Genomic DNA, 27,682 nt, shown 5'->3' with positions numbered 1-27,682 from the left:
GTCATGGAGCGACTGTAAATAAAGTTTTTTTAAATTTAAGTCAGCTGCTTTGCTCAGCAGCATCACAACAAACATGGCGTCGGGAGGCGGTTAACCGAGAGCAACCGCTGCACATCTTCGAAACCAATTTTGATGAGACGTTTTTATTTTATTCTAATAACACATCATATTTTCTCGTCTCGATCTCAAGATGGAGCCTGCTCATTTTCCAGAGGAGGCGTCGGAGAGAAAAGTTTGTGTCGTCGGGTCGGAGCTGGTGGAAAACTACACTGTAAGCTACGTTAACGTAGGTTAGCTTAGCCAGTAGCTAGCCTAGTCTCAGGTCTGTCAGAGTGACAGCGAGTCTATCTCGAAGAATGTTCCCTAACAATGCACACACATGCTGCTCAGGCGTTATACTTATTATTTTACGTGAGCTCTTATGTTTTTATCCTCCCGAGGCTGCACTGAAATTAACGACAGGGCTGACGGGCTAACAGCTAGCTGCCGTGCTAACTGTCAAAGACTTTCAGAGTTTACATCGTTTCCTCTGAGTTTTACAGAGTTCACAGACCACTGCAGCTTTTACTTTCTCTGACAGTGGTTACATTTGTTGACTGTGTGGTGTAACGCTCTGTATCTTAAGGTTTAAGAGACATTAGCCACCAACACGGCTGATATAAAACGTTCACTAGAAGAGCAGTCCCAAAGGATTTTCTGACCTTAAGGTTAACTAAATCCCCTGGAAGCAATTTTCTACCAAGAAAAGAGAGAGAAAAAAAGAGTCGCATTTTGGATGGTAATGCTTTGAAAAATGATGCCATGAATGGTTTTCATTTATCAGTTCGTTTGAATGGAGCTGTCATGGTTCAAGTGCTATCATATGATCTAATTATGGAGCTTAGTTCACCTGATCTCAGGCGAGTGTATACGGGGAGATTGTTCCCTTCCGCGTCTGCTCAAAGATGGTCTTTGGCCTTCCTCAGTTCATACCATTTAATTATCAAAGCATCCATTGCAGCTCACAAACCAGTTGGATCGCAGCGTCACCTCAGGTCAGTCAGATTGTAATCAGTGAGTGTCCCGCTGTGATGTTTCAGGTCTACATCATTGAGGTGATGGATGGAGAGCACAGATGGACTGTGAAGCACCGCTACAGTGACTTCCACGACCTCCACGAAAAGGTAACGAAAAGGGATGCACTAAATGAAGGTGAAGGGCCAACAATTCAGTAGAATTAATTCTATGTTTTTTGTTTAAGCAGTTTATTTTCCTGCTGTCAATACAACCAAACAATTTGTAGTTATCATAATAATGGCTGTTGTCAATTCAACCCCACAGCTGTTCTAAGAGAAGTCTCCAAGATACTGGACATTATTATTGTCTGAGATTCCCTTATCGGAACAATAGTTAATAATTCATTTTTCTCATTTATCAGAGGATGATAATATAGCTACTGATATATTGTACATCCCTACATATGAACAATTATAATGCATTACATCAATAATGCACCACATTTGTTGTTGGAGTACATTGTTGAATAATTTAGACTAAAATAAAAGTTGACTAAATGTGGAATCTGATGGCAAATGGTTGGCAATAATGTAAAGTCGACATGTTTGTATTCTGTGTGTTAAAACATCAAAAATGATGATGTTTAAAAACTAGAAGAGTCTGAGTTCAAAACTGAGCAGAAAACAGGTGTTTCAGACTGTGGAATAAACATTTGTGTGAAACCAAGGTGTTTTTTATGACCAAGTTACCCAGTAAGTTATTATGAAATGAACAGTTCGTTTTCCTGATATGTGTTTCCCTCAAGCTGACGGCAGAGAAGAAGGTCGACAAACGGCTTCTCCCTCCTAAGAAGATTTTGGGAAAGAACTCGAAGAGTCTGGTGGAGCGGCGGCAGAAGGAGCTGGAGCTCTACCTGCAGACGCTGCTGCAGCAGTTCCCACAGGCAACGCCCTCTCCGCTCGCCTGCTTCCTACACTTTCACCTCTACGTGAGTACACCCAAGGCTATAATAACTGACAACCTCAGAGCGTGTCCTACAAGCTGTTTAAATGCTTTGTCCCTCTAATACTACACCTGTGCTCAAGCTCTGATACTACAGCCAGCAAGTTTAGCAATGACTGGCAATAGACACCAGAGCATTATAGCCAGATGTAACAGTTGAAAATGTGGTCCCAAACCCATGGGCCTTAATTTGTTGCTGTAAATTTTGATTTTTGAACCTGGCTGCAGGGATTTGCTCCTTTTTGGTCTCAAGAGCACTAGTGAGGTCAATCCCTGATGTTGGGTGATAAGTTCTTGCTTATAGTTGGTGTTCCAGTTCATCCCAAAGGTCTTAAAATGGAATGAGTTCAGGGCTCTGTGCAGGCCAGTCAAGTTCTTCCACAACAGACCGTTTCGTTAAAGACCTGGTTCTGTGCCAGGGTGCAACATCGTGTTGAAACAGGAAAGGGCCAAACACAAACTGTTGACACAACACAGTCTTTTTTAGAGTCTGTCTCTTGTGAGTCTCCTAACTTTGTTGAAGTGCAATGATAAATTCTTGGAGTACCTCTTTTAAAAGGCCACTTTAGTAGTTTATTAGTAGTTCTGCTATAAAGATGTGCACCTTTTATAAAGCAGAAATGAAAACCATTGACTGGTTACTGCTTCTCCAATATGATGATCTGTTGTCTTTGACATGTTTATGTAATTGTGAAGTTGTTCAGAGAAAAGGAGCAACTCTTAAGTGATCAGCTGTGGGAAATTGTAATTTATTATTCATTTATTTTTACTATTTTCTGACATTTTCTAGACAAAACAAGAAGCTGTTCAATTGAAAAATAATTGACAGATTAACTCATGCAGCTTTTGTATCTAACAAAAAGCCTGATCTGTTAAATGTCTGCTGTCTTTTGCTAAATGTTGTAACACAGTCTTTACTCATTTGTGTCTCAAGTTCAGCTCAGAGTTTTGGGTTGTGGTGCATCATGATGGTCCTGTGACTGTAGTAAATGAGTCAGTCATATAAACATGTAATTGTGTATGTTTGTATAGAAAAAGTGTTTATGTGTTACAGTTCAGTAAATGATGAGTATTCACCAGGATCAGAAACGCTGCTCCAGGTCAGTTTTAGCGATAGATTCAGGCTTTGTGATGTCAGTGACTGTGATCACATGATGACGACAGAACAACAGACCAGTGTTGTTTGAGTCCTCAGAGTAAACAGCTGCTAGAAAAACCTTCTCATGTGATGTGAGATGTTCAACACGTGACAGTCACAGACGAGTCCAGAGGATCTCTAAGAACAATTAAATTGTTATTTATTATTCAGCTACATTAATGCTGTATTACCATACAGCTATAACCTAAATATAATGTTGACTGTCTGATGTGAGGTTCAGGCCTCTGCAGGTGTTGCTCTAGACTCTGCTCTTTAAATGTGGCTTAACTAATCCAGGCTAACATCGTGTTATCCAGCTAAATAATCCCTCTTTTCAAGCAGAGTTAGTGGTTTGATTTTATTTAATCATGGACAACGTTTCCTTCAAAAACATTTTTAACTAAAGCAACATCAGTAAATACTCAAAACCAGTTGTCTGTTAAGAAGAATGATGGTTTGACTGAGTCTGCAAGCTTCTCTGTTTATTATTTTGCAGTGAATTCAGGTTTTAACAGACTGTTTACTTCTTTCAGGAAATCAACGGCATCACAGCAGCACTGGCTGAGGAGTTGTTCCACAAAGGTTGGCTTCCTCTCTGACCTTTGACCCGTTTTCTCTCGTCTACTGTTTCGGGAACTGTTAACAATTAATGAAACTCTTTCAGTGGAGCGGTGTGTGTAGTTGCAGAGGCTCTCTCCCTGCAGCTTTTACTGATAACTGCTATAAAACACCTGCTATAAAACAACTGTTAGTCTTTTAAGAGATAAAGTGCAGTTAGCCAGAGGACACTCATGAGTCACTTAGCTCATTTATTTAGCAGGGACAGCAAATATTATTTGACATCATTTGGGTGTAAATATGGCAGACAGTCAAATGATTAAAGTTGACTCTTTTCTTGCACAGTGACATGGTGTCAAACAGCAGTCACATTTAATATATTTTGCTTTATTAGACTCTGCACTTTCTTTTCGTTTTTTTGGTTGTGTAAAAATATTTAATCACCAGTTTTAAAAGCCTATGATCTGTTGCAGCTGAACTGTGTTACCTTTAGCTGCATCGATCGAGTTACCTCAAAATAATTGCAAATCTCTTCCTTGTGTCTGAATGTGTCTGAATGTCTGAATGTTGCAGAAACTGGATGTTTTAGAAACAACAGCTGTGAAAAGTTAACAGACTAGCCTCCAAAAAACCTGTAAATTGTTGAGATGAAATTTTGCGCAGTGTGTGACTGTTGTGTGTGTCTGTTTGTGTGCTGTAGGTGAGCAGCTGCTGCAGGCTGGCGAAGTGTTTTCCCTGAGTCCTCTCCAGCTTTACTCCGTCTCCCAGCAGCTCCGTCTGGCCAAACCCACCTGCTGTAATGGAGATGCCAAAACCGACCTGGGACACATCCTCGACTTCACCTGCAGGCTGCGATACCTCAAGGTTGCACACCTCTTTACTGGACTCACATCCACATTGTACAGTTTTCTGTTTTCTGCTGACTTGCCTTTTGCAGCAGAGGTGATACATGTTCTCACTGGGTTTGTCTCTGTTGTTCAGATCTCTGGTACCAGAGGTCCAGTTGGAACCAGTAACATCCAGGAGAGCAGTCTCCCCTTCGATCTATCTATCTTCAAGTCACTGCTGCAAATAGAGGTGAGTGCCTGTGTGTCCTCAACACACTCTTGTCTGTACACATGTCAGATTCCAGCCTCAATAAACTTCATTTTTAATGAGGGCCAGTGAACTCCAGAACAGTGGAGGAAGTTTTGTAGCGTCACAACTTCTTGTGGGTGCTACAGTGGCTGCTTTTGGTTGATGGTAATTTCATTTGTGAACAGACATGAAGAGGAAAGCTTTATTGGTGTTGGTTCTCATTATGCAAGTCGGGGTTTTGTAAAATTGGATGGTGCAATACAGCTAATACGATAACTTCTCCTTTTTGGACGCTCATACTCCCAGATAAAATCTTGATAGCTGAAAACATAGATATAGCATGTTGTAGAAGAGCTGATGATTGCATAAAACGTTGTTCCTCTTTACTGAGGTGAAGAAGTTGGTTAATCGATTATGAAAACATGTGACAGGCTGATGGGAACAGACTTAAACTTTAATCTTTTCAGGCTCTAATCAATAAAAATTGATGTTGTAGGAGCTGAGTCGTCTCATTAGAGAGCGAAAAAGATAAAGAGTAAAGGAGGTGGAGAGAGAAAAGTCGAAGAAGAAGAGCATGTGGCTTTAAACATCACTGGTGAATGTCTCATTAAAATGGGATATAAGGAAGCTACAGTTTTAAGGAAACCCAGTGATCTAGGACACATAACCTGCTACCTAACTACACTGTTCCAAGTTTGACTCTCCTGTTCCCAGAGTCTGATCACAGTCTTGTTTCATGTCACTCTGTCTCTAACTGCAGAGACAAATTCATGTCATTATTGTAACAAAAATCATGTTGTCTTGATGTTTTTTCATTTAACAAAGCTGCCAAACTTTGGACAGAAACATAATATCTGTCTCTCTGTCTTCAGATCAGTGAATGCAGCTCTCAGCAGATTCAAGGTTTGTCGTCTCTGAGGTCGAGTCTGGCGACTCTGAGTATCCACCGCTCCACAGAAAGCATGATGGTAAAGTTGAGATTAAATACTATGGTACACGTTTATGCAGTATATTGTGTGTTGTTGTATACTGACGTGTGTGTTCTGTGATGTTTTAATACGTCCTCCAGTCGATCCTGGTCCCAGAGGCGAGCGAGTTCTCACAGTGGGAGCCTGAGGGGGCGGAGTCTGGCTGTCCTGTCACCGCCGTCATCCCTGTGTGGAGAAACCTGACCACGCTGGACATGAGCCACAACTGCATCAGCGCCATCGACAGCTCAGTGGTGAGGCACACACCCACCAAACCTAAACACAGACAGACACCCAGAGTTCAGTTGTTGACCTGGTTTAATATCTTGAGTTCCAGATGAGTTTGCATTTGCTTGTGTTTAGTTAAAGATACATGATGGTCAATGAAAGTGCTCTGTACAAACCTGATTGGTCAGTTAGCTGGTGTATCAGGAGGTCAGGGCACACTGTCCTCGATATCTCCCGCTCTGTCTTTTCAAAAAGGGCTAACACTGGGTTGGGTATGTGAATAAAGGAATAAGGAAAAGTTGTTATACTCCGTCTATCAGGTTCTGTGTTTTGATTTTTTCTCTGTTGTAGAAACTCATTCGTAAGGTGGAGTTTCTGGATCTGAGTTACAACCAGCTGTCTTCAGTGGAAAACCTCCAGGTATGTGGCAGTGTGATCCTGCTATCAGTTTCATTTCTGCAGCTTCGACTGATGATTCCCTTTTATTGTTGATTGATTTTAGAATTATTTTCCAGATTAAATAATTAATCTCTCGGTCTGTTAAATGTCAGAAAATAGTGAAATTGTTCATGATGACTCCAAGCTGACATCTCCAAAAGTCTTGTTTTCACAGACCAGTTACTGATAATATAAAACAGAGAAAAACACAGAGAGAGAGCTGTTTGTCAGACAAACACACATTGTATCTCAGGTTATCATATGATGGCATCAGTCAGCTGTAGTACAGATGGTGCAGCTGGTCACTGGTGGAGTGTAGCGCGAATCTAAACAACAGTTACAACATCAAACCTTACACTCAGGCACTGCAGTTAAAATAAATACACCCCTGCAGATATGTTATTTGTCATTAACAGTACAGACCTGATTGTTTTGTGGTTGCAGCACCTGTACAACCTGGTCCACGTGGATCTGTCCTATAACAGTCTGCGGGTTCTTGAGGCTGCTCACACACGTCTGGGCAACATAAAAACCCTCAGCCTGGCTGGAAACCAGCTGGACCGACTGACCGGCCTCACCAAGCTCTACTCTCTGGTCAACCTGGACCTCAGCCACAACCAGCTGGCCCAGGTAACCACACAGAGCACCTCCTGATGGTGTTGCAGATAGTTGCAGAGTATTGTTATCGCTTATAGAAGGTGTTATGTGTTTGTATAGGCTGTTACCAAAAAAGAGTCAGTGATGTTTGAATAAGTTTCTTTTGTTCTATTTTGTTTCCAGTTGGAGGAGATCAGGAACATCGGCTCTCTGCCCTGTCTGGAGAAACTCAACCTGTCCAGTAACCCCATGTGCATCATCCCAGACTACAGAACTAAAGTCCTGGCCCAGTTTGGAGACCGTGCAGCCGAGGTACACCACCGAAACCACCACACTGTTCATATTACTACAGCAGAGATACACAGCCAGCTGTAACAAAATGGTTTTCTCTCTGTACTGTTACTGTTGCATGAACTGCTAATATCACTACTGCACAGGTAAATGACCAACACCACCGCTGTGTTTATCTCTCTGGGTTCCTGTTAATGCTGAGTGTACTGTCACTACAAATACCAACACTGCCTCTAATAAAGAAACTGTTAATTCTACAGCTTTTAAAGTAACAGATCACACAGCTGTGTTTGTGTGCGTTGACAGATGTTTGTTTATCCTCTGTCTCTGCGTCAGGTTTGTCTGGACAGTAAAGTGACGACAGAGAAGGAGCTGGACACAGTGGAGGTGTTGAAAGCCATTCAGAAAGCCAAAGAAGTCAAAGACAGGATGAGCAGCGGCGACAAGAAGGTACACACTGTCACACTGAAGCACACTGTCTTCATTTAGTTTACAGTTTTCAGATTTGATCCATACTCTTTTGAATTTTAACAGTATATTGTGTCTAGTGGTTTATCTGTTGTTGTTGTTGTTGTTTGTATTTATTGTTGTAAAAATATTTTTGATGCTATTCTGTTGTCCAGTTCTCTCTTGAAAAAATATATTTAAATTTCAATGATTTTACCTGGTTAAACACTGAAAAAAGAAAAAAAAATACAGCTGGAGTCTAGATTGTTTAGAAATATTAAGAGTTTAAATGATTAATTGATTAATTTTTTGTTTGTATATCCAGTGTAAACAAGTCATTTTGAATCACTTTTAGAACTGTGAGACAGCACTGAATATTCTGTTTTAACACTGACTCTATCAGAGGAAATGAACTCATGTTGTGTTCTGATTTGCCTCCTTAGACTCTGACCTTTGAACTCTCATGAGTTGTTATTCGTTACTGTATTATCGTAACTCTCAGATTAATTAATCCAGAAACCTGTTATATTGGTTTTATAATTCTAACCTGATTATAGATTAATCAGAAATCATCACAAGACAAGAAATCACCAATTGGACATGACAAGACTCTGATACCAAGTTAATTACTATGAAGCCTGAAAATGTATCAGCTGTTACTACAACACAACAGCAGCCTGTTTTATCAGCTACCTGTGCTAACTACACGCATGTTTGTTTGGGTGAGAACAACTGCACAACAATAATTAAACCTTTTCAGATTAGAGAGACTGTGCACATCAGCAGCAGAGTTAATAAGTAATGAAAATATGACCAATAAGTCAAACAAGTTTGGGCATAAAAACATGTCTGATAAGTGTGTGAGGTTGTGATATCAGTTGTAACACTGACTGATTTCATTCATTAGCTAAATCTGTGTTTATTTAAACAGTTGAAACATAGCTGGCAAAAATGCAGATGATCCAGATGATGTTTTTTCTTAGATAAACTTAGCCTCATTTTGAGGCCCGACTCCCTACAACAAAAAGATAGGAAAAGATCACTACTTACTTACTTGGCTTTATGTCAAAAAATCGGTTGTGCATATACTTTTACCATCATGCACACTAAATAATCTGGATCTAAACATTCAAGCCGCATGTTGGTCCAACATTGAAGCAGTAAGTGCCTTTATTTTGACGACTGGGCACCTCAACTGCAGAAGGTGACACGTCTTTACTTCTAATTATTTCTGTTTTGATAAGTATAATTGGTCATACTTCAGTATGAAGCCTTGTTTTGATCTGCTCCAGTTTGCCCTGTTAGAGTTACACTGTTAATACAAACTCTAAAGTTACTGTTTCAAATTAAAAGCCCTATAGCGTTCAAGCGTACAGAAACCCTTAATTTCTTATTGTGAAAGAGCTGGACGTGATTAAAGTGATGTGAACGGATCAAATGGCACCACTCTATTATTTAGAACCCTGTAAAACATACCGAGGACATTTATTGAACTAAATTCCATGATTATTTTGAATTCATTCATTTAAAGTGGTAGAAATCTACATGGTTCAGACATTTACACTCAACCTCCTACATGTAATTATTCAACAAGAAACAGTTGTTTTTTTGTTTCCATGAAAAAAAGAGCAGCCTCGTGTCTTTAAATCGGCCACAGATCAGTCTGGATCTGTCTGTAGACTGTGGCCCTGCTGCTGACGGAGCTGCTGGTTGCAGGTTTCAGGATGTGATCTGGTTGATGATGCAGGTGACTGCAGCTCTCTGAAGGCTTCCCCTCTCTGTCCTCTCGTCAGATCAGTGAGGAGACCAGGCTGTCTGCTGCTGCACCTCCTCACCTCTCCTCCTCCTCTCCCCCCTCCTCCTCCTCCTGCTGCTCCTCTGCTGTCGCTCCTCCTGCTGTCACCTCTTCCTCCTCTTCTTCTTCCTCCTCCTCTTCTTGTCCGGCCCAGCAGGCTGCCTGCCCCAGCCAAGGTAATCATGTATGTATCAGGCTGTGCAGGGCTGAGGGAGGGAGGGGGCGCTGGTGGTTTTTATTTTTGCTTTAAGGCAACAGCCAGACAGGAAAGCATGAAACTTCCTCTGCTCCAGTGTGAAACAGGCAATTTCCAAACACAGCAGCCAGAAGAATTAATCAGTACAAACTTCCTGCGTCTGCTGGTTTTTCAACTAAGTTGTTTTCATTATTGATTGATCTACTGAAAAATGTCCACAGCACTTTCTCAAAGCCTCACAAGCAAATCCTCACATTAGAGAAGGTGCAGCCAGAGAATATTTGATGTTTTGACATGATGAATGACAAAGGATAAAATTGTTATAATTTATTTTGTCTGTCAACTAATTGATAAATTTGTTATTAATTGTCACTTTTTTTTTTTAGCTTAAAGTGTTTACATTTATTATGATGTTAGTGAAGGTGTCCTGAACCCTGCAGGAAACACAAGATTTTCCATCAACAGAAAAGAAAAATCCACCTTACAAAGAGTCAGACTAAGATGTTGGATATTTCTTAACAGAAATGTAAAAATAAGAAAACATAAAATCTGTCTGGCTGCTGCCTTCAGTGAAGATAAAATCTGGTTTTGATTGGATTTTGTCTTTTCTAATTTGACATACAAACTTTGATCAGTCTGGTGGAAGTGAAGATGAAATTAAATGTTGTCTACAGATAATGACTATTAGCTTCACAGCAGCTAATACTGACCTGTTTTTTTCCACTGTAGCCATGTGTCTGATTAGCTGCATCAGGAGCTGTTAATGTTAGAGATTAAAACTTGAATCAAGTCACAGGATATCACTCTGCTGCAGTGGGAAAAATGTGTAGCAGTGAGGCTGATGAAGCTAATCTTCTCTTGAATGCTTTTTTTCTGCTCAGACTGAGAGGGAAAACTACATTTTTCATTGTGTATAACTTTAAAAATGTTGATTGGTTACCTTCTGCTTCACTTGTCTATAAGTTCAAACTCTTCCTTTTAACATAAATGTACTCTGAGTTGACATTTATTCATTACAAAGGCTGCACCAGCCTCATAAACTCTTACATAAAACTTAGCTGTATTCACATCAAACAACGATTAGAGTAGCCTGGTTACAGCCCTCTGAATTGCTGCTCTGACTTATCAGCTGTTTCTTTTTTTTTGAAGAAACACCTGAAGAAATCACAGCCTTGTAGGTGGGATTAAAAAAACCAGAGTGAGAAACATGTTGGCGCTAAAATGTCCACACACATCTTCAGGTGTGTGTGAGATGGATGAAGCTGAATGGGTTTTTAAAAGTCGACCAACTTATTTGAATAAATGAACATATTTTGATGGACCGTAAGTTAAATGCTCAGCTTCTTTATCGATATCTCAGACACGATATGTTTGAGGTCATTTAGAAACAGTGTCTGATTTACAACCAACTGGTGGTGCCTGATGGGAGAATAATTAATTAATCAGTGACTGATATTCACTGACAACCTGCTAATGCTCACTAACCTCCTCCTGATAAACTGTTGACTGGTAATGTTTATTGTGGCTCAGTGCAGGCTGTGTACTGTGTGTCTGTTTTCATGGTGACCACGATTTTTTAAAGATTGTTGGTTGTTTATCATTTTTGGGCCTGTTTTATTCTTACTATAATTGACATTTTTAAGTAGACAAGAAGAACACTGTCAGAAAAAACAGTGAAGGTTAGAAATTCTGTCAAACTTAAAGATGTGAAGTTGTGGGAAAACTGTCAAAATCCTTTCAAAAATAATATCAGCTCTGATCAGTGTCACATCAGTCAGCTTTCTGCAGTGTCACTGATCTGTTTTGGTTTCCTGTTTCAGGAGTGACGAGCAGAGAAGAAGCCGTGGTTCCCCCCAGTGTTCTCCCTCCTGTGGACACTGCACCTCCCCCTGAAAGCTTTAACACCAACACACACCTCCTCCTGTCTGCTGAACCCACCCAGGTTGTCAAGCGCACACACACACCTGAAATGCCGGTGGGGGGGGGGGGGGGGGGTCTGCTACCATAACAACTAATAGGATATTAGTTAGGAAGACAGAGGGCTGAAACAAGAGCAACTGAGCTTGGTTGTAGATACTTGAAGACGTTTCACCTCTTACCCTGAAGCCACTTGGATGAGAGGTTCAAGCAACTAAGTCCAGTTTCCCTCGAGTCAACCCTTGTTGGACAACATGACCTGGAAGACTGAGAATCCTCACAGACAGAAAAAACAGTGTGATAATGTAGGAGAGGCATTCTGTAATCTGAACCTGTAAAGATTTTTGAAGAGGAATTATGAGAAATTATACATGACCCAAAATTAAAGTAATCATCCCTGGAGATCGGCTAGAGGATATTTATAGATTTATAGAGTGAACTTTCAAAGGTCTTAAATGCAAAAAATTAAAAATGTTCTGTACAGCTGAGGGAGGTCACTGTACGTGAGGTGAGGAGATGGAGGTAGAATTTGTTTTGATGTTTGTGTTTGTTTGTTTTTTTTACAGTCAACTGGGTTCTAATGTTGCTCCCTGTTTTTGTTTGCAGAGACAACAACCTGCTGTCAGTCTGTCTGAACAAACACGCTATGGAGCTCCCACAAGTATTACTCCTACTACTCCTACTACTACTACTGCTACTGCTACTACTGTCTGGTCAGTATCAAATAACATATTAGTTCCATAATATAAACAAAATACTCTAAATTAGGTTCTAGTCACGTTTATTTTAAAGCTTTGTTGATTGTCAAGATGGAGGCAGGTGTAGTTCACTCTGTGTCCAGCTGGGGGCAGCACTGTTAACACAAGTTTACTGTGTTTTTTCTCAAATCTCTCATATTATGTTTTTGTTTATGAGTTTAAACAGCTGTTTCCTCAGTGTTCATGGTGGTAAATTTTAATAAATCTCTGTTTCTGTCCTCCAGTTGCGTCTGCTCCTCTTCCTCCTCCCGACCAACTGAAACCAGTTGCTCGACGTGCAGCGCCACCTGGTGTCCTCTGCTTCCTTCTCCCCTGCTCTCCCTCTCCTCCTCCAACAAAGACTTCATTACCCAGCTGTCCCAGTGTCTCAGCGCCACCTTGAAGGAGCAGAAGAGGAAGAAGCAGCAGGAGGTGGAGGAGGAGGAGGGAAAGGAGGAGAGGGAGGGGGAGAAGGGGTCTGAATCCAGAGAGGTTCAGTCCCATGTGGAGGGCACTGAGGTTGGCAGTCTCAGGTAATTCAACCAGAAACCTTTTCATTTTCAGAAGCTCTTCCTGGCATTCCTGCTGGTTTCTCGGATTTCTGAGAATTCCTAACTTTCCCACTTGTTTCTGTGATTCACGAGAGTTTGTGCTAATTTTCAGGTTCCCAGTAGATCCCCTAAAGATCACACTGCTCTCTAGGGTTCCTTTTGGGTCCTAAGAGACCTTAAAATTCCCACTGGTGTCTTGAATGCTCTGATATACAGACTGGTTTCTGAGACCCCTTAAAACTGTTCTGTGGCATTCCAAGAATTTCTCACTATTTTCTTGGACAACCCTCAAAGTGATTTCTGAGATTCCCGAATGTTCTGGGTTTCCTAGAGGCTACCCTTGTTTGTAGGATTCCCAGATGGTTTCCCGGATCTGAGTGATCTTCTCAGATCCCCTAAAGTCTGGTTTTAGGTGATTCCTATAAGTCCTAGTTGGTTTTTGGGCTTCTGTATGGTTTCTTAGATTCCCTAAAGGTCCCATTTGTGTCTGGGATTCACAGATATTCCTGCTGGTGAGGGGGATTTTGACTGGCATCTTAGATCCCCTAAAGTTCCCTCTGGTTTTTGTGACTCCAGTACTGCTATTACTGTATTATTATAGACTGTATCATTGTTATATAACATTAAGTAAGTAACTAATCAGCTGATATTTGCTCATAAACATGAAGAAAATTAATTATTTTAAGTACAAACAGTGACTCTTTATTCATCCACTGTTTTACGGTCATGATTCCAGTCCAGGTTCCAGGGACGGATACTTTGAGATGGGTCTGGATGACTCCATGGAGGAGTCGGTCTGCTCCTCCTCTACATCACCTGCTGCTCCTACTGCAGAGGAGCCCAGTGGCCACCAGGGGTTACTGTGTGATGAGAAGGAGGAGGAGGAAGAGGAGGAAGAGGAGGAGGAGAAGGATGTGCACATCAGTAGGGTTCTATGGTGCTACTGCCTTCAGGTAGAGGAGGAGGTGGAGCAGAGGGAGGCGTGCCTGGTGCTGACGGACCGACTGTTGGGACTGTTGTATCTGTCAGATGACTTCACATGGACCAATCAGGACGCAGGTAATCACATAATCAGCCTCAGTTTATGCAAACAAATATGGAAGCTGTGGTGAATTGTGTTATGCTGCTCATCTTGGACTGAGTTGATTAATCTGAGTTCATGTGAGGCTGTCCTAATCATTATTCTAGCTTGATAACTGGTAATTATTCAGTTAACTGTTTGTGGGTGGACAACAACAAGAAATCTTTAGATATTCTGCTGCCACAAATTTTAGACAACTTTTCACATCTTTTCTAAAAACACCTTTTTTCAAAGTTCTGTGTTTGACAAAACAGACACCAATCTGACCGACAGATGTTTACTAACAGGAAGTGAAACATCGTGTTGATGTTTCAGAAAATCTGGAGAAAACAACAACAGAGGCCTGTACACCCTCACACACTTTATTTATTCATTTATTTTTATGTCAGAAGTTTCAGAGGAGGAAAATTCTGATGTAACTCTTGGCCTCCACCCACACCTCCTCGCTGCCCTTGTTGTTGAAACACGAGCAGGAGGACGAGGAAGAATTTCATAAATTAAATCTCAAACATGCTCTCTTTGTAAATGTAAACACAGCTGTTGGTGACTGATATCCAAATGCACGTGTATACAGTAGAGTATTGTAGAGAAGTAATCAATCAATTAGTTGTGATTGTTGATTTTGCTGCAAGCTGAAATTTTAAGTGCGATCTGTCCCCCTGTTCTCCTCAGACCAGGATCAGAGTCTGGCTGTGAAGGAGGTGCTGTCAGGCCTACAGATGGACCTGCTGCTGCCTTACTCCGAGCTCCTGCTCTCCCCCCGAGGCGAACTCCCCGACTGCTGCCTCGCCTTCGGGCTCCAGTCTGCTCTGTCCCGCTGGTACATCTTCTCCGAGGCTGAGGAGCTCCGGCAGACCAGGACCGAGCTGACAGCTCTGATCCAGGTCAGCAAGCAGCACATGAGCCATTTAGAGCTCCTAAATTCAAAGGACTGTCTTATTATATTAGTAGGTATTTGTTGTATTTCCTTCATCTTAGTTTTTTCCCCTGTTATGTTCCAAACACAAAAGAACTACTATAATGGTGGATTTCTACTCTAGATCAGTAGCAATAAAAAACTGATCTTTTTCAACAAAAAACATGAGTTCATCTATTTATATGACTTGTCTATAGATCTAGAGATCTTAGAAAAATCCTAGAAGAGTTATGACCATTGGAATGGTCAAGGGAAATTTTCAGTCGGTAATTTTGTTCAAACCAAGCTTTAATTTATGTTGTATCGTGTAGAAACATATATGAGAGAGCATGCTGTGAAAATGATGAAAGATTTATCATATGTAAACAGTCATGAAGCACAAATCAAACTGGAGGCTGTTGTCATGTCAGCACCTGGAAAACAAAAACCTCCCTTTTCTTCCAGGGAGCAGAGTCTCACACTGACCCCGAGCCTCCAAACACTCCTCAGCTCCTCCCTCGTTCCCTCATCAACTCCTGGGAGCTGGAGGAGAGTCAGGGAGCCCTAGGGGGCTATCCTGCCCACCTCCTCCTCCCCTCCTCCTCCACCTCCTCCTCTGCACTGGACATCCACCCCCTCCTGTTGGACATCTTGTCCCAAAAAGAAGACCCCTGGCTCCCCTCTCTCCTCTTCCTCACCCACCGACACCTCTGGGTGCTGAAGATGGACTTTAAAGAGCTGGCAGAAAGAGAGAGGAGCAACACTGACCTTCATCACTCCTCCTCCTCCTCCTCCTCCTCCTGGTGCAGGCTAGTTCGTGTGCCCCTTGGATCTGTGGTGCTTCACCCCAGGGAGAGAGTTCATCAGGTCGCAGGCAGAACCAGCAACACCTGCTGCTCCAACCCAAAACACCACCACAGGTACAGAGGCTGTGATTCCATTTCACCATAATAATATATTGTATTGTCATTATCTGTTTATTAACCATTGTGTTGTGTCCAGGAGGAGTCACACTGTGGAGCTGCTGCTGGGAAACCAGAGGCTGCAGCTGCTCTTCCCTCTGGCCCAGGACAGGAGCTCCTTCTTGGGCGAGCTGAGTCAGCGGAGAGCGTCCCTGGAGGGGCTGAAAATGTTGGCGCTGCCCCAAACCTGCAGGCCCTGTCCACACCAAGGAGAACACACACAAGGTGAAGAACCTGCTCATACACTCAGATCTTATCAGGCCTTGCAGTTGATTTTGTCATTGTTACGATTTTGTTTGACTCCTTCTCCTCGTTTTTGTTGTTGTGTTCTCAGACCGTTACAGATGCAGAGATCAGTGCTGTTGTACCAGTACCAGGAAATCGCACAACTCCAGCAGGTAGACCACTTCTGTTTCAGTCCAACATAGATCACTTTATCTCCACATAACTGCAGGATTCTTCTTCCAGTGAGCTGCATGCTAATATCTCAGTTGTACTCTGATTACAGAGTGTTCCAGTTTCACACTGTACTAAAACTGTAAACGCTATGTACTACTATTATCAGGGCACTAATTTATCAGTGAGTGTATAAGACATTAACGTGTCTAAACCAAACCAGAAGTAAACACTCCCCCCCCCCCCCAATCAGCCTGGACTCCTCCCGTCTCCAGCTGGAGGAGAACCAGCCGTCCCCCCACCTCATCCCGGGTCTCTCCCCAGGACTGAAGCTCCTGGCTGGGCTCGGTGGACAGCAGCTGTTGGCCTTCTTCCACAGATATATAGCACTGGTAGGACACACACACACACACACACCACACACACCACCACACCACACACACCACACACACACACCACACACACATGTGTTCCTGTGCTTCCTGTGAGTCCAAAATCAGCAAATGCTGCATTTTGTTTTAGTGCACCTCAGTACAGACAGTTTTCCAAAGTGAACCTAAGCTATATAAGGTTTTAACAATTTTAATGTTGACATTTTTTTCTCTAGAATGTCAGAAAATCATCATAAAATGTTAATTTAAATCCAAAGAGTCTAGAGACTAGAAAGAGATTTTTTTCTTTTTTATATTTCTTATTTCAAATATTAATCAATTGTCAAAATAGCTGCCAGTTAATTTCCTGTCAGTAGACCAAAGACTTCTCTCCCACTGCATCAGTCACTTTGGCAGTGTTCATGGTCAGAAAGATATTTTAGTTATTGTGCTGTCTTTTTAAAAATCGGTTGTAATCCCTGTTATCTTTAGTCTGAGGCGGAGGAGGTGAGACAGGTCCTGTGGTTGTCTGTGGTTCTCTACAAGTCTCCAGAGGCTGAGCTCACCTGCTGTCTGCTGCTCTCCACTGATACTATCTACTTCCTGTTGGAGGACTCCGCCTCCACGCTCGGCCATCACTCAGGTAGGAGGAACAGGCATAAACGATTCAGTTGTCACAGGAGTCACTGCTGCTGCTGCTGCTATGCTCCTACTACAAGTTAATTTGCTCTAAATCTGCACTGAAGTACATTTTGAGGTGCTGTTTTCATTTTTTGCATCTTCATGCTTCTGTTGTACTGCATTTCAGAGGGAAATATAGTTTGTTTAATGCTACTACTACACACATCTTAATATTACAACTACTATTGTGCAGCCTTTTATTATTGATATTATAGCTGCTATTACTATTACTTTTGCTAATACTGTCACTTACATATACTTTTTAAGATGTTGGTTTTCTGTACAAAGCCATAAGTGTGTCTGCAGACTTTCATTTTTGTTTTTTGTCACTCCTTCTGTCTGTCAGTGTTGGACATAACAGACTCTGGAGATCCAGACGTCAGTCTGTGCTGCTGTCTGTCCATCAGACTGTCTGAGCTGCTGTCTGTCAACGTGGGACTGTTTGACCAGTACTTCAGAGTTGTAGGTCGGTGGATCCACACACACACACAACTTCTCTCCAGTGTCTGCAGACTTCAGACAAGTTTAAATATTCAACAGCTTCTTAGTGCCGATGTCACTCCGTGTCCCCTTCTTACCTCTCTGTGGATCGACTCTGTCTGCAGGTCATTCGGCCGATCACATCGTGTGCTGCCTCAGCAGGGACAGTTATGGGACGAGTGTCTTTCTTCAGGAGCTGATGTCTGCTCTCAGTCTGCAGCAGCAGCTTCCTCCTCCAGAGCCGTCAGATCAGGACTTCTACTCCCAGTTTACCAACACAAACACAGGTAACTCAGAGGAAATGTCATATTTCACATTCATCATCATTTTGTTAAAAGCCCTCATTATGTCTGTGCACAGTCAGAATAAATTGTCCGACAGATGTGAATTTATCGCCTCCTGCAGGTAAGATGCAGAACTACGAGCTGGTCCACAGCAGCAGGGTGAAGTTTATTTACCCCAGTGAGGAGGAGATGGGAGACCTGACCTTCATCGTGGCAGAGAGGAAGACTCAGGCCAGCGCAGCGTCTTCATCATCGTGCTCCTTTAATGTCCTGCTGTACCTGCTGGTTTTCCAGGTGAGAATTTCTTCCTCTGTAGTTTGGGATTGTAGAGGAACAACAGCCCATCTGCCCAGTGCTGCTGTGGAGTGTCTCCAGCTGCAGCTCAGGTTGTTGGATACAGACGGTGAGCACAGGTTTTGTTTTTGTACCAAACCTGGAAACCTCAGTGTGATGGCAAGACTTTAGATTGCTGTGCATAATCATTGTACCACCTGTTTGAAAAGTAGCTGAATCACCCAACTCTGCAGGTCCCCGCTGTTTAACTGTTTGGGTTTGCTGTCATAGTGCTGTTATTGATCACACCAGGCTGTACGCAGATGGAGTTAGAGACTAGCTGGTGAATAAAGTGCTGAAGAACCAGATATTCTTCACAGGAGCTGGTGGAGAACAGGTGGTAATAATGTCACTGTTTTGTTCACAGCTTGTTTCCCCAGGTGGCAGAAAAATACTTTATTGCAGGTTTAATCGATCAAATTATTATTCTCTCTTCCTGCCTTTTGTTCCCATCCTCCAGGTCCAGATCCCCGGCAGCCCACCCAGCCAGGGCACTGCTCTCTCAGGCCCCTCCTCTTCCACTTCAGGCTCAGCTCTGTCTCCTGTCCTCCAGCCCAGGACCCTGATCCTAACCAGCACCGATGTGTTTCTATTGGACGAGGACTACGTCAGCTATCCTCTGCCCGACTTTGCCAAAGAACCTCCCTCCAGGTGAGTACACATGAACCCCTGTCCCCCGTGAGACCACCACATATAAATACGTCTACCTGACCGGGTGAGTCCGTTAGAAGCAGAACTGGTTCCACACCTGACAAACCTTAAACAGTAAAATGATGTAAACAAGTCACTTCTCCTGAATGCAGCAGAGTTTAAGTAAAAAGAAAAAAAAAAAGAACTATCCCTCGTGTTTGTGCTCGACTGCTGCAGGAAAAGAGGAAGAAGAGGAGACAGTGACTGGCAGGCGAGATAGTGTGTGTGATGTGTAGACACTTCAGTCACAGGGAACAGAAAAAAAAGCAGCGGAAATCAATATTCACTGAATCCTAAAAACAGAGAGGTGGAGCATCGAGTCAGTCACTGAGGAGGATCAGGAGACTGTGGCTGAGCAGGAAATAAAAATCTCTAATGATTGTGTCTTAATTATTGACAAGTAACTCTATAAACTCACAGGCACATGTTATGATTAATCAGGGATTTAGTGTGTGAGATATCATTTGAAGGGAACATACCTTTATGGATTTATTAATTTTATTTCTTATTTTATTGCTTACTTTGATCAATTATCTGTCTATCTAGCTGTCTTGTGCACTGTCCTGTCGGGTTGTTACCCCTCAACTTGATTGTTTTCTGTTTATGAATGTGGGTTAATTTGCCTTAACTAATCACTTTCTAGGAACATTACACTTATGAATCAAAAAAATCATCATTTCAAGAGTTCTTAATTCTCTAAGTTGACTTTCAACAGCTGTACAGCTGCAAACGTCTGATTCCCAGTGGTCGCCATTTGTGTTATTATTACTGTCTCTGGCACAGGAAGATGATTTCTTTATCCTGTCTATAAAAGCTCCGATTTGCAGATTTGGGAATGGCCATTAATGAGCACAAAACCAGACCTGTTTGCATCACTGACCAAATCAGATGTTGGCAGTGATTTTGTGGTGTAGTGATGTTGTATAATAATACTTGTCATTATCGATCTATCACTGTAAACCCTGATTAATATGAGCTAGATTTAAACCTCCCTCTGTTTATCTCCCTCATGAAGAAAACATTTGAAATTCTAAATGCAGTTTTTTAACAAACAGCAGCACTTCAAACAGCTGAGAGAAATGCTGCTGAAACAGAAGCCATAACAGTTTCATCAGCCTGGAGGCAGAACAGAGCAGATCTGCTGCATCTCTTTCTCTTAGTGCTGAGATCATTAACTGAAACTTGCTGGGTGGTGGTTGTTTGTTTCTGTTGCAGTTTTCTGACTCACAGTGTTGTTCATGAAGAAAAATGTTCCAGCGTTTGAACTAGAAACTGACTGAGCTTTATACAGCTGATACAGATCCATTAAAAATGTCTTGATCGGTCTGAAAAACTAATTAGGTGTACGCTTTAGAATAAGTGACTAAACTAGGCTTTTGAGTTGAAATTTCACTGTTTGAACATGAAAAGGAAATATGACTGAATGCCATTCACCACAATTTAATCTAACTTCAAAGTTGCGTGGCTGATCAAGCAGACACACAACTCTGCTCCCACTCTCACTTACAGAAACTGTCAAAAATAGGTTTAGAAGCCTAAATTAATTTTTCGTTCATTCATATGTGGATGGCAACTGAAGTTCATATTTTTAGTAGTAATTTATGTTTATTGAGACCAAAAGGAATATTTACAGATTAAAATAATTACAGTTCATATGTATTGAGAGTGATAAGGTCATGGTTTAATTCATAACATTTAAAAATATGTACTCTCGTACTGACTTTAATTTTCCTTTTTGTTTATTTTCTTGTGGATCAGTTTTGTACTGTGGTTTTTATTTTTTAAAGTCAAGAGCTGAACTGAATCGAGAGAATCTAGTGGAGTTTTTCCCTTCGATGATGTGCATTACAAGAGGGAATTAGTAGAGCGTCAAACAAAGGCTTCATTAATTAGGAACCAACAATAGGTTTTTACTTGGTCTAGAGCTGCTTTTGTTGATTGCTTTTAATTGGATTTATCCCAGTCTTACTGTCTGGAACCAGGGAAATAAAATGTTATTTGTCACAGATTATTTAGATTTAGCAACATAAATTATGGACGTTATCTGATAAGACGTTAAATGTCTTTGGTGACACATTAAAAGTGATTAATACGCCATTTTTCTTGGACTGAAGTGATGTCCTTCAGGTTATTGTGATGGTTATTGACAGTATAGTAGTAGTCATCTTCCTCCTCATCTTCCTCATTGTGCAGGGAACGGTACCAGCTGCGTGAGGCTCGTAGGATCCGTGACCTGGACCGGGTCCTGCTGGGCTACCAGACCTACCCCCAGGCTCTGACCCTGGTGTTTGATGACCTGCCCGGCCCCGACCTGCTCTGCCACCTCACCATGGACCACTTTGCCGCTGGAGGGGAGGAGGCTCTGCCCAGAGGTGGCGGAGTCAGTGGGGGTGCAGAGGGCGAGGTCCAGTGGTGTGTCTTTGTCCCGGGAGCCGACAGCAGGGAAAGGCTGATCTCTCTCCTCGCTCGACAGTGGGAGGCGCTGTGCAGCCGGGAGCTTCCCGTGGAGCTCACCGGCTGATTGGTCGACAGGGAGTGACGAGCAGATGGTCAGCACCCGGGAGCTGGGTGGCAGGTGGAGTCATCATGTGGCTGGGGTGATTTACACACAGCTCCAGAGCTTTACTGGTTTAAAGGCTTCAGTATGCCTCAAACGAAGTAGGTTGTACAAACTGTTGTCTTTAAGGGACTGAGACACAATGAATCAGATAATGATGCAAACTTTCAGACAGTCTCTCCTTGAAGGTATTTGTGTTGTTGCACTTGTTGTTCAGATGAAGAGCAGCAAAAGTAGTTGTGTAAAGAATGAAAAACAAATGTCTGAGAGGAGTTTAAATCATCTCTGTCGATCATGTCTGTTGAGATCATGCTTCAGGCACACAAAGGTTTATCCAGGTTCAACAGAGGCCTTGTTATGCCTCAAATGAGCTAGTTCATACAATGTGTTGTCTAACTACAACGAAAGTCAGTGTTTCTGCCTGTTTTGAGCGTCCACACCAGAAGGAGAGATGTCTTTGTCATCTCAATATTATGACTCATTCAAATAAGGATAACACATTTTCCGACTGTATCTCCTCAGAGACGTTCATAGTTCACATAAAAAGCAACTCACATCTGGCCAGTCACTGAGTAAAGTGTGTGCTAATTGTAGATTTAGGAAAGTTATAAAAATATGTTTCCTCTGTTTGAGCGGTAAGTAGTTTCAGATGCTGTTAGATGATCTGAAAAGCACTTCGTTTGACGCATACTGACACCTTTAGCCTGACTTCTTGGAGATTAAAGGGGATGTAGCTCTGCTCACACGCTGTTTGGTGTCTGCTGCAGAAAAAAGACTAACTGAACTGACATCAGACGATGGGATAGGAGATGCTAAGCTACAGATGATGGGACAGACGATTACAGACATTGGGATAGGAGGGACCTGTGACCCCACAAGGAGCTGAAATAGTGGGAGTTTCTGGCACAACCTCACCTTCTTTTAAAATGTCTTACACGGAGCAGATTTACTCATTCACTGGGTGACTTGATTGACAGACAAATAGCTAGACAGACTGTTTTTTGCACAGCAGGGGGTGCTGCAGACAGTCCACAGGAGTCCAACTGGATTTTATTACTGATTACCTTAAAGGAACAGTTCATAATTTCTGGTAAATCCTCTTGTTCTCCCTCTTAGTCAGATAAGAAGAGGGATATCAGTTTCACCTCGGTGCATCCAGCAGGACATGTTTAGCCTAGCTTAGCACAAAAAACTGGAAGCAGGGAGAAACTGCTAGCTTAGCTCCATCAAAAGTGAAAAAATAAAAAGATCCATCTCTCATATCTCCAAAGTTGTTTGATTTCCATGTTCTTATTTTTGTAAAAAACCAAAAATCATGTTTGTTTCCATTTTTACATGTGTTCAGTCTGAATCTATGTAAGGAGAGAAGAGGATTTCCCAAAATGTTGGACTGTTGTTTTAAGTAACATACACACGCACACACACGCAGCTGCTCGGCACAATCTGCTTTCTGAACATTTTATTCCTTGCACATTATAATTGAAGCAGTATTACTGAACTGTATATTGAAGCTTTTTATTAATATTATATGAATATAATTGTCGCTTTGGGAGAGACAGATGTTTTTCATCCTGAAGCTGATTTTCTACTAAACATGAAGGTCCTCATGATATTCTGAAATGTCATATTTAGTATTATCATTAAGTATTATTTTTTATATTTTCTTTGTGCTTTATTTTAATATATGTCATGGTTTTCATACATTACTATTGACAAATGGGAAACCAGCTGCTGTTGGACATCCCCACTCCTTATCACTGTTGTTTACGTTACTTCTTGTTGTCCTGTTTAAAGGGTAATGCCACTGAATTAAAGTAAAAATGAAAACTCCTCATGTAACATTAATTCCTGTTTGGTTTAGCAACCGTGGTTTGGTTCTTCGAAAGTCAGCAGGATTTGACCGCAGTCGGCGCACTGTTGCTGATGCAGCGATTCAACCAGAAAACCAGTCTGACTGTGGAACCGGCAAAGAACTGATGCTGTGATGTGTTGGACAGCCACTGCAAATGCCTGTTTCAGGTATTAAGTCTGGAAATAGTGTCTTAATACAAATGAATTTTCAAGAATTCTTCTTAATGATTTCCAGTGGTGGAGAAAGTGTTCAGTTCCTATATAAATAAAAGTACCACACAGTAACACAAACAAACTTAATAAATCAAGGCAGCATTATTCCAGCAGCTCCCGTGTCTGGTAGTGATATACAGCAATGCTTCTTGTTAATCAAATAGCATCTTACTCTTTAATCAAAGCTCTATCTCTGTAGAAATCCTCTCCATAACGTGTAGACACATATAACAATCTGAGCCTGTCAGTGGCAAAAACAAGATCTTTATTGGACGTACATTGACATAGACAGGTTCCCATTGGATTACATTGCAGCAACTATTTACCAGTTCCAGGTACACTGTTCTTGCTCAATACTGCACCAATTCCAAAGATTTTACACCCAAAACGTGAAAATAAGGCCCAGAATGGAGAGAGAGCAGTAGCTTGTGCTACTTTGTTTCCTGGGGAGGAGGAGGAGATGAGGGGGATCCATATTGTTTGCCATCTTATAAATGAGTCACGATCTTCTATATTTAATCATATTTACAGTTTACAAGATTGTCCTTTAAGATATTACATTTGTGATACTCTTGAGGCTTCTTGTCTAAAATTTTAGTGTTCATGTTTAATAATTTAATGGGTCTTAATGTGGTGCTTTTTCTTGTAAATCTGAAGTTAGTGTACCATATGTTTCCCACAGTGCTTGAGATATGACTTGATGCAGGTCCTTTAGCACTGACAGTTAGAATATTTTGATATTTGATGATGGCATTTCCTAAAGACCTTGTCGAAGTAGAACCTTTTGTGTCCTGCAGGGCCTTAGTTACCATTTATGACATGCACTTGGAAAAAAATTGGTGTTAATCACACAAAAAACTGAATTACAGATAAGTTGTGTTGAGTTACAACCTCATTTCAGCAGAAACTTGCAGAATATATAAGTGAACAATTAACTAAGTAAAGATATACAAAACATTAAAATAATTTAAAACCTTTTAGAGAATTTTTGAGAGAAAGTTGTTGGGGACTTTGACTCATGACCTCAGTATTTTTTAAATCCTAGCTTGAGAACCATCTATTTTCCAGAGGACACACACAAAAAACATCTTAAATATACTAAAAGAAAAAATTCACCAGAAGTTCTCGTCAGCAGTTCATCGCTCCCGCCGCCCAGTGAGGTTTTGATGACTTGGCGGTTTTGCATCACGAAACATACCGCCACCTTTCAACTCCTTCAACTTCCTCTATTTCCTGTCTGTCAGAGCTGCTTGCCATGAAGTTCTACTGATTTCCTTTTTAGGGACACTCAAACAGGCTGAGGGCAGAGATACTGTACCAGGATATGTTTGATCAGCAAAACTGGCTATCTGTCCTCTGATTGGCTTGCCATGGGTTCCAGAAGGTCAACTGACCAACAGGAAAGAATTTTCGCGACAGCTTTCATGAGCAGAAAAAAGCTGTTAACAAAGAAACTCATAGTTGAGTTGGTTGAGAGGTTGGATCCAAACAGGATTTCTGTTTGGAACAGAGTGAAATTGTGCCAAGATGATATGACAGTGCATTTTGAAGAGCACAGGTTTAACAGTTAGACTTCTGCTAAGGAGGTTAGGCTTTTTGTCCCAGTTAGTTTAGCAGCTTATTTATCAAAATTCTCAACATATTTTAATTGAACTTGGCTGAAAAATTTTCAAAGGATTTCTTCACTTAAAAGTTCAGCAACAAAAACTTTGGCTTGTGTTAGTTAATGGTCCAGTTTAGCAGCAAATTTGGATTCAGGTTATCTAATAGTCATATGGGTAAGGTTACTTAACACTACTAATACTCAGTTTAGCAACTTATAGTTAGTTAGTATAGTTAGCAGTCAAATTTAGCTGCTTTTATCCAGCAACAGTTGACAATAACAGCTTGATTCAGCCAAGTTAACAGTTAAGTTGATGGCAAAATCCTTTGATTCTGGTTTCATTAGCAGCTATGAGTAATTTGGTTCAGGTCAGTTAATTGACTTGTGAATCGGCAAATAGCAGGTAGCTAAAGACTTGGTTCAAGTTAGCAACCTAGTAGCAGTAAAAGATTTTGTTCAGGTTAATGGTCTAGTTTAGCAGCAATTTTTCTTTGATCACGGTTTTTCTTTGATTAACCGCTAATTAGCTTAGTAACTAATTTGGTTCCTGTCATTTAACTGCCCAGATTAGCAGACAAAACTCAATTACTGGTTTAGCTAGCAGGTCCCTTAATATTTAGGTCAGGTAAGCTAATGGTTCAATTTAGCATCAGACACACTGGTCAGGTTGACAGTTAGGTTGAAACAGTTTGGTTCAGTTTTGGTCGAGTTTAGTGGCTAAAGTTTGATTCAAGTTATCTAACAGCTAATTAGTTTAGCAACAAATTTGTTTCCTGTCGGTTAACTGCCAAGTTTAGCAGTTTAAACTCAAATTCTGGTTTAACTAGCAGGTCACTCAATATGTGGGTCAGGTTAACAATTTGGTTTGTTTCAGTTAAGTGTTGACCTCAGTGGCAAAATTTTGGTTAGTCTCAGATAACAGTTCAGATCTTGTTAACCAGCAGCAAAAATTGTTTGGTTCAAGTCAGTTGATGGTTGAGTAAGTAGTCAAAAGTGAAGTGTAACGGCTGAAACTTTAGCTGACAGTTCAGTTTAGCTTCAAAAACACAGGTGCAGTTCAATCAATGAAGACCTTGGACTTTCTGATTCCCCAGGAGGAACTTATTGAGTCACAAATTAAACCTTGCTCATGGAGTTAAGGGTAAGTCATCTCCATTTTGTGCATTTCGTGATTTGAGTGAGATTAAGTAAAGAGAGGAAAATATCTCACATCTTGAGCAACGCAGATTAATTCACTGTTAGTTCAACTGGACTTTATTGGAGGTACTGTGAGGTGATTTAGATATTGTGCTAAGTCCAGTTGAGGTCTTCTTCCATAAACAGTTGAGGCAGAAAGACACCAGGCAACACCAGAGGGATATGACACTGATAGTAAATCCTTTCTCACTTCCTCTTATCTTTCATGGGTTTTCTTGTCTGCTTGACTTGTTTTCCGGTTTAGAGTGCTGATTGGAGGCATTTGCTGAGGTTGAGACGTTCACCAGGACACGGGCCGAGAGACATCCATGACCTCTGGATCAGGCCACCCTCTCTCTCTTTACTCCTTGATTCATGTTTTTCCTCACTTTTCCAGGAGTCAGCAGTGAGTGTTTTTGTGCATGTGTGTGTTTGTTGGGTGCCATTACGAAACACTCAAAGATAGCAATTATCACAGTGTCCTTCACACAATGTTTTAATCCTCTTATTTCAGTTGACGTGGACTTCAGACAACACAGAGCTGTAAGACCAAAATATATCTATAATAATTCACAATATCAGATAATCAGCTGCACACAGGGACAGACATTATGTCAAACTGATGACTTAGCATAAACATAAGCGATGCCATTTTGCGAGGACGAAACTTCTTTACACTCTTCTTGTCCTGTAATGTGTGGTAGTTTTGGGGCCATGACTTCTGCCTTGTGTGGTCCAATAATAGTCTCTCTTTTTGGCTGTTAGTCTGTGTTCTCATGATGAATATAAAATGTGGACTTTATGTAAATCTCTCAATATTTCACCCCTGTTAAAGGCCAGTACATGAGACTTTGTACTGTCCAAACAGATACATGAACTCCACCCACTATCCTGCTAATAGGCTATTGTCTGAATGTTTGTACAGTTTGTACACTTCCCAGATAATGAATCCTAATGACTTAAATGATGTCCTGACTTTTGCCACTTTGAATATATATATATGTGTCCCTGTATGTGTCCCTCTCAAAATGAATCGAATCAAAGTGAATGAATTTTCTTCAAGCAAAATTATCAAGACAAAACTTCTCAATGAGGAATGGTCTTGATTAGCCACATGTGGTTAGTTTCACCAAATTTATAATTAAATGATATTTTATGCATGCTTTTATAAGG

General features: G+C 41.3%; 1 protein-coding gene across 3 annotated transcripts; it reads left to right on the top strand.

Annotated features, from left to right (window-relative positions):
• The first annotated feature begins 57 nt into the window (after positions 1-57).
• On the top strand, positions 58-23,496 carry nisch (nischarin). Of its 3 annotated transcripts, XM_018686417.2 has the most exons (28): positions 58-271; positions 1,080-1,163; positions 1,802-1,984; positions 3,670-3,718; positions 4,395-4,558; positions 4,676-4,771; positions 5,644-5,739; positions 5,841-5,993; positions 6,319-6,387; positions 6,850-7,035; positions 7,186-7,314; positions 7,630-7,743; positions 9,534-9,711; positions 11,552-11,673; positions 12,255-12,361; positions 12,631-12,918; positions 13,673-13,995; positions 14,690-14,901; positions 15,378-15,832; positions 15,915-16,099; positions 16,209-16,272; positions 16,524-16,662; positions 17,134-17,284; positions 17,669-17,788; positions 17,928-18,089; positions 18,208-18,380; positions 18,880-19,070; positions 21,303-23,496. In XM_018686417.2, exons 1-28 carry the CDS (start codon positions 191-193, stop codon positions 21,628-21,630), a joined length of 4,602 nt encoding a protein of 1,533 aa, XP_018541933.1. In that variant the 5' UTR covers positions 58-190; the 3' UTR covers positions 21,631-23,496. The 3 variants fall into 3 exon arrangements, 2 of the variants coding, with proteins under 2 accessions (XP_018541933.1, XP_018541934.1); XR_001962049.2 differs by lacking the exon at positions 21,303-23,496 and having other exon boundaries at positions 18,208-18,756; positions 18,880-19,017; XM_018686418.2 differs by lacking the exons at positions 12,255-12,361; positions 12,631-12,918; positions 13,673-13,995; ... (9 more) ...; positions 18,880-19,070; positions 21,303-23,496 and having other exon boundaries at positions 9,534-9,719.
• Positions 23,497-27,682: the final 4,186 nt, after the last annotated feature.

This window comes from Lates calcarifer, linkage group LG12 (assembly GCF_001640805.2).
Source record: "Lates calcarifer isolate ASB-BC8 linkage group LG12, TLL_Latcal_v3, whole genome shotgun sequence".
In the NCBI taxonomy this organism is placed as follows: Eukaryota; Metazoa; Chordata; class Actinopteri; family Centropomidae; genus Lates; species Lates calcarifer.
Note: the sequence above shows the minus strand (reverse complement) of the source record. Positions and strands in the feature narration are given on the sequence as shown.

What these genes read in the sequence shown, in the direction of transcription:
- nisch (XM_018686417.2), top strand. Translation starts at nt 191, where the DNA reads ATGGAGCCTGCTCATTTTCCAGAGGAGGCGTCGGAGAGAAAAGTTTGT. An exon ending in AAATCGCACAACTCCAGCAG is followed by an intron (nt 16,273 to 16,523) that starts GTAGACCACTTC and finishes CCCCCCAATCAG; the next exon opens with CCTGGACTCCTCCCGTCTCC. An exon ending in TGTACCTGCTGGTTTTCCAG is followed by an intron (nt 18,381 to 18,879) that starts GTGAGAATTTCT and finishes CCCATCCTCCAG; the next exon opens with GTCCAGATCCCCGGCAGCCC.